The sequence below is a fragment of the Meles meles genome, chromosome 18 (genome assembly GCF_922984935.1).
Source record: "Meles meles chromosome 18, mMelMel3.1 paternal haplotype, whole genome shotgun sequence".
NCBI classification, from domain to species: domain Eukaryota; kingdom Metazoa; phylum Chordata; class Mammalia; order Carnivora; family Mustelidae; genus Meles; species Meles meles.
The window spans coordinates 9,743,554-9,750,145 of NC_060083.1; the positions used below are offsets into that span (position 1 = coordinate 9,743,554).

Here is a 6,592-nt window from a genome sequence, read left to right on the forward strand (position 1 = left end):
GTAGCGAGGGAGAGACGAGACACCGGGCAGAGAGTGTGGCTTGTCAGAAGCTTTACTTGAGAGGCCGCACGTGGGCGTCTGAGCCGCAGGGCCCCAGGGCCAGGCCCTCTTTAAGGCAGACCCAGAGCTCCGGGCGGGGAGCTGGGCATGAGAGAAGGCACGTGCCAGGCCAGGCCCCAGCGGGGAGCGGTCAGAAGCCGAGGGGGTTGCTGGTGACCATGCCGCCTCGCTCCACCAAGGCCTTGGAGATGCTCTTGAAGTTTCGGAAGAGCTCCTGCTGCTGTGGGTCAGACTGCAGGGCGCTCATGCTCTCCCGCACGCGGGCTGCCGCCTGCGGGCAGGTGACAAGCGGTTCAGGTCCAGGCCTTGCGCACCCCCCCCCCCCCCCCCCCGCCATCGCTAGCCCTCAGTAACCTGAATCTCACCTCGATGCACCAGCTGTCACAGAGCATCTTCTCATGCTGGGCTGTAGGGTGGCCCTTGCTTAGGGATCTTGAGGCCCTGGTGCGAAGCAGGAAGGGAAAACGACCCTGGGCCATGAGCCCGCCCCGGGTGCCTCCCCCCGGCCTGGGCCACTGCCTCACCTGGACAGGACTACCACCATGGCGTAGAGGTCGATGGCGCTGTCTGCCAGGCGCTGCAGGACCAGCTGTTCGTCTGTTAGGTAGGGGGCTCAGGGTCGGCAGGTGAAAGCCGGGGGGGCGGAGGGGCAGGGGCTGCAGGTGGGTGGGGGGAGTGGGGCTCACTCACTGACTATCCCCTTCTTGTGTTTTATCAGCTTGGCCTCCACCACACTGGCGAACTGCTCCAGGGCCTGCACTGTCTGCACAGAGAAGGATGGCGCCAGCGCTCAAGCAGCCCAGCCACATCAGCCGCCCCCACCCCCGACTGCCGTCCCCCCACCAGCTGCTTACCAGCTCTCCGCTCCGATTCAGCTCCGGGTGGACGAGGCCACTGAGGCTCAGGCCACTGCCCAGCCCCACCCGCCTTCGAGGAATGGGGAGAGTGACAGGTTAGTTGGCACGCCCCATCCTGGCCCCTGCCCCAGCCGGCCCAAGCTTACCTCCTCAGCTGTTTGCCCGCCTCTCCGAGCAGGAGGCCCGCGTTCCCAAAGGGGTTCTTTAGAGCGTTGCCAAGTCCAGAAAGTTCCTTCCCTTTGTCCTGTGTGGGAAGAGGCTCCAACAGTCAGGACGTGCTCTCCTCTCCTTCCCCCCACCCCCCTCCCCAGTTCCTTCTTACCATACAGCCCTGCAGAGCCACAAACAGCCGGAGAATGTCGTTAGTCCCCTCGAAGATCCGGAAAATGCGCAGATCGCGGAGAACGCGCTCCACCCCAGGTTCCTGCCACAGGGGAAGCCAGAGCCCCTGCCTCACTGAGCGGCCCCAGCCTCACTGAGTGGCCCCATCCACCCCTCCTGTCCCTCGAGGCCGCCCCAGGCAGAGCGCGTGTCCGTACCTTCATGAAGCCCATGCCGCCCATGATCTGGATGCACTCGTCAGTCACCTTCCAGGCCGCCTCCTGGGGACCGAGAGACACGTAAGGATCGTCTTGGAGCTGAGCTTCCCCCCTGGGCTCTCCCACCCTGTAGGCCGGGGACCTCACCGAGCCGAAGATTTTACTGATGGCCGCCTCGATCTGGAAATCCGTGGCTCCCTGGTCCATGTTGGCGCTCACCATGTAAGCCATGGACTGAGGTGGCACGGTTGGGACGCGGGAAGGGAAAGAGCAGCGTCAGGCTCACCCCGGTCACCCAAAGGCCCCCAGACCAGGTCTGCCCTAGCTCCTGGCGGCCCCTGCCTTCACCTCCTAGCTCCCCCCCCAGGGGGGGCACAGGGAAGCACTTGTTCCCCAGAGCCGGCTCTGCCCAAGCGTCTAGGCACTGGACTTCTTCGGAAGGGGTGCAGAGTTACGGGTGGGGGTGCAGGGGGAGTCCACTTGAGGGACCTCTGGCAGAAGGGCCCGGCTTTCCCCCTCCTGCAGCGGCTGAGCTGACTATGCCTCCCCGCATCCCCTAGGGCATTGGTGTAAAGCTGGAGACCCACTGCCCCAGGTGCTGCTGGGGGTTGTAGTCCGACCCGACTGGGAGGAAGGCCGCAGGGCTCTGGGGGGAGGAGGGGGGGCGGGCCCTCACCTCAGTCACATACTGCAGCATAGCCATCCGGGCCAGCTTTTCCTGGATCAGCCCAAAGTTGTGAATCTTCTCCCCAAACTGGGTACGATTCGTAGCATGGTCCACCTGGAAGAGGGCACATGCGTGGCCGTGGGGCTCTGGAGTGTCCTGCTGGGGGAGGGGCCTGGGGGATGGGGTGACTCTGCCTCAGGCTGGCTGACTCGGGGAGGGCACTCACCGCCTTAGCAATGATGCCCCTCATGGTGCCTGCGAGGGCTGCGGCCATGCCGAACCTTCCGTTGTTGAGGATGTGCATGGCGACCTTGAAGCCGCCCCCCACCTCGCCCAGCACGTTCTCTGCCGGCACCCGTACTCCGTCAAAGTACACCTCTGCCGTGTTCGAGGCCTTGATGCCCATCTTCTTCTCGGGGGGCCCACTGCGACGGGGCAGGGTATAGAAGCAGACGTGGGCTCAAGAGGTTGCGGGGAGGGGCGGGACGGGCAGGGGGTGGGGCTTTGGTAGGAGCCCGGGAGGCCTGGCAGCTGCTTGTCGGGAAGAGGGTGTAGGCAGTAGTGCCCCTAGGCCCGACGGCGGACACCTGGTTGTCTGGGCTCCCAGACGCTGAGCTCACTGGTTGCAGGAGCCAAAGTCTTGTATTAGTTCCATGCAGCTTAATCCCAAAAGGAACATGCTGTCCAGCCCAGACACTTTGGGTCTCGTGCATGTCCCCAGGGTCCCCCCCCGCCCGGCTCCGCATCTGTCTTCTCCCCGCACCCACTCACTGGGTGACGCCTCCGAAGGCCCGCTCCACCACAAACGCCGTGATCTTCTCCTTCACGGCCCCTGTGGCCGCGTCTGTGACTGGGGTCTTGGCAAAGACCGTGAACACATCTGCCAGGCCCCCGTTACTATGGAAAGATGAGGGGGCGGTCAGGGTGCGGAGGACGGAGCAGTGGGGCCTGAAACTGGGAAGAGGTGGAGAGGAGGAGACAAATGGGGGGCAGGCGGAGAAGGGGAAGATTGCCTGATCCAAATCTTGCTTCCGTTGAGGGTATAATATTTTCCGCAGGGGCTGGGCACAGCGGAAGTTCGGATGGAAGCCGCGTCAGACCCACTGGAGGGCTCGGTTAGACAGAAAGCCGCAATGGTCTCTCCTGTCGGAGAGAGCGTGCCTTTAAACTGGGTCCTGTGGGCATTGGAGGCCCCGCACTGCCCCAACCGTGCCCACAGGCAGCTCCCTCAGTGTTTCTGGCCACGGTCCCCTTCTTGTTCCTGACCAGCACACTGATGTCTTCCCAGAATCTCCTCCAGCTGACACGCCGGCTAGGCAGTGACCTCCATGTCACCACCCTAATTTGTACCAAGCTCAGGACACCCCCAGTCCCTGGTCTCCCGGGGCTCCCTTACCAGATGCCAGTTTGGGGAGGTACTTTTCTTTCTGGGCCTTTGTGCCAAAGAGCAGGATGCCTTTGAAGCCGATGCTCTGATGGGCCCCCAGGGTGATGCCCACGCCAAGGTCGTGCGTGCCAACGATCTCCACCAAGCGGGCGTACTGTGGGGGTAAAGCAGGCATCCAGGGCTGCTCCTGGCTGTGTGGAGGCCTTAGCAGGAAAGTGTGGACAACAGGGCAGGGCCTGACCTGGGCATCCCCCCACAGTGACTGCAGAGAGGAAACATCCCCACAGCAGAGAGGGACACTATTAGGGAAGCTTTCTAGCCCACTGTCAGCCCCTCCGCACCAGGACTTGTGAACCTAGATGAGGCCCGTGGGCCCAAGAGACTACATATAGTTCAGTTTTCTTTGGAAGTGTACATGCAGAGAACTTGTTTTGTTTGGAAGTGTGTATTGACTGGTACAGTCACCATCCCGGAGGCCCAAGGGGCGGTTACTGCACAAACCTAATCCCTGGGTCAGGTGAGAAAGGAGCTTTAATCCGTGAGTTGGAGGAGACAGAGGTGCTGGTGGAAGGCGGGGGCTTTCTCACCTGGGTGTTGCAAAGGCCCACGCCACCCAGCTCGCTGGGCACTTGCAGACCAAAGGCCCCCAGCTCCTTGAGGCCCTGCATGGTGGTCTCCTCCACTGTCTCCATCATGTCATTCTTGGCAGCGTCGTTCACCTCCTGGAGAAAGCCCGGGAGGCTATATCCAGACTCTCTAAGCTGCTCTGCACCTCTCACACGCCAGCAGGAACCAAAGCCCTGTTTCCCCACCGCAGTCATTCCTCACCTCAAAGAAACGGGACACAGGCCCCACCAGCTCTTTGAGAAACTGTGTCTGGTCCTCGTTGAGCACTGTGGGGGATGGGGAACAGGCTGGTCAGGTCACCCTGGTCACGGAGGGACGCTGCCCTGCCCCACCCAGCTCTGGCGAGCCCTTACCAGACGGGTAGGGGAACACCTGGTCGGTGGTGAGCTGTCCCTTGAACATCCCCACAGCGAAGGACTTCGATTCCTGCGCAGGGAAAAGCGGGTTTCAGGCAGCTGTCTGCGGGGCGGGTGAGCCCCGATCTAGCTCCTCCCGGCCTGGAGGCCACATACCGCCTTGGCCTGGTTCTCCCTGGTCGAGGCCTCGGGGGAGAGGGAATCTGACTTCTCCAGAACCGCCTGGGGAGAAGTCGTAGTTAGCGAGGCCGGGGAAGGGGCTTCGGAGAGCCAGAGGGAAGGGCTGGGTGCCGGCGGAGAGAGGGTGCGGCGACCTTTCCCCTAGTTCCATCATCAGGGCACCCTGGCCTGCCCTTTCCCCTACTTTCCGCGCCAGGCCGGGCGGCAGGTGCCCGGGACGCGGAGGGAGACCCCTGCCGGCGGTGGGGAAGGGGCAGCCGAGGCGGAGCCCCGACTCCCACGCCGCGCGCCCCAGCCCGCCGTCACTCACCTGAGCGGCCCCACTGGCGTAGGGTCGGTGGGCCGTTCCGGGCGGGGGCTGCCCCAGGAGCGCACTGGGCCGCGAGCTGTGGGGACAGGGGGCTCAGTCCTGGCCCGGTCCCCCGCCCCGGGGTCACCACCCCCCGCGCCGTGCCTCCTGTCCGACACGCACCTTCCGGCCCCCAGCCTCCGCAGCAGCCGCCCCACGCTCGGGGCCATCCGAGTCGCCTGCATCTCCGAACCGCTCCGGCCGCCGCTGACACCACCGCGGGTCTACCGCCGTTGTCCCGTCTGCCCAAGTCTGGCTGTCTCCCTCCAGTCTTGACTCATCGTCCACAATGCACCAGGAGGCGGGTGGGCGGGGCTTCCGGTCGCCCGGGCATGCTGGGAGATGTAGTTCCGGAGCGCCCCCAGCCCCTGCATTCTGGTTGACCTAGGGCGATCTCCGAACGTCCCGGTCTCCCCCAGACGCCTACATCCCGCCCGTCCGAACCAAAGTGTAGCCCTCGGAGAGGGTGATGGGATAGGCTGGAACGGAAGAGGGAGGAGCCTAGGTGACTGCAGCCTGAGGGATGGAGGCTAGACCAGAAGGAGGACTTCCAGGTGGAGTCGGCAGGAAACGATGGGAAGGAAGAAGTTAAGATAGATACCAGAGGCAGAGGAGGGAAAGGCGACCCTTTGGGGTCCCTTGTGGAATCCATCACCATCACCATCACCAACACGAAAAGGAGGGACGTGGTGGGACGAGGGGAACCAAGTATATTGTCCTGAGACATGGGAGGTGTCACTGACTTTGGAAACAGCTGAATTTTCACAGTAGGACCCTCCCGGACCCCGCAAATTCAGTGCCTCGCCTTTAGAGCCTCTGAGATCTTCCCCAGCGTCTCTCTCTTCCCTGGCTCCTTTCTGAGACCGTGTGTTCAGGCTAGATCTCTGACACTGGATTTTTCCCAGCCCCAGAGGACCTATGGGCCGTCTCCTCCCCTCCCCTCCTCACACAGGCACCTATTTCTCTAGCCCTAGGCCAAGCAATCCCAGGTGATTTAACCTCCGCCTTGCCACCCACTGGTGACACACCCAGGAGGAGAGATCTGGGCTCACCTGCCTTTTCTTTTGGGCTGCGGGAGCCTCCCTGGAGGTGAACCTCGCCCCCAGCCCCTCTGGGAAGTGTAGCAAACTCACCCCCGGCTTTGGGCAGAGGGACCGGCCATGGGACCATGGGACTGACCACTTGAGCAAACAGCTAGAACGGGGTGGGGAGGCAGCTCAGCTGCAACCCAGCGGATTAGGGAGATTAAAGTCAGAGGGGAGAGATGTCCGAGAGACCCAGAGGTGAAACTCGAGAGTCCTGTGGAGGAAAGGCCTGGGGGCTGAGCGGGGCCGGGGTGGGAGTTGGGGGGGTGGGGACTGGGACTCGGGTACCCTTCTCCTGAACCTTCCCATGGAATGTGGGTCGAAAGAGCACAGGCTGGGGAAGGTGAGTGTGTTGGTCCCTCTGTCTCTTCCTTGTCCCACTCATCCTTCGCTTGCATCTCGCCAGCCCCCCGCTCAGCCCTCTGGCTCCTGGCCCCCCCACTGTTGCGATGGGCACCCCCTCTCCTCACCGTGCTGCACAGTGA

At 63.3% G+C, this 6,592-nt stretch overlaps 1 protein-coding gene across 1 annotated transcript; it reads right to left on the reverse strand.

Moving 5' to 3' along the window:
- Positions 1–36: 36 nt before the first annotated feature.
- On the reverse strand, positions 37–5,413 carry ACADVL (acyl-CoA dehydrogenase very long chain). Its single transcript, XM_045984158.1, has 20 exons — positions 5,146–5,413; positions 4,984–5,059; positions 4,650–4,715; positions 4,491–4,563; positions 4,339–4,403; positions 4,098–4,232; positions 3,520–3,664; positions 3,137–3,266; positions 2,895–3,020; positions 2,350–2,548; positions 2,133–2,237; positions 1,604–1,690; positions 1,457–1,519; positions 1,240–1,341; positions 1,064–1,161; positions 915–987; positions 751–823; positions 585–657; positions 426–501; positions 37–331 (listed from the first exon to the last, which is right to left on the reverse strand). Exons 1-20 carry the CDS (start codon positions 5,205–5,207, stop codon positions 191–193), a joined length of 1,968 nt encoding a protein of 655 aa, XP_045840114.1. The 5' UTR covers positions 5,208–5,413; the 3' UTR covers positions 37–190.
- Between the last annotated feature and the right edge of the window lie 1,179 nt (positions 5,414–6,592).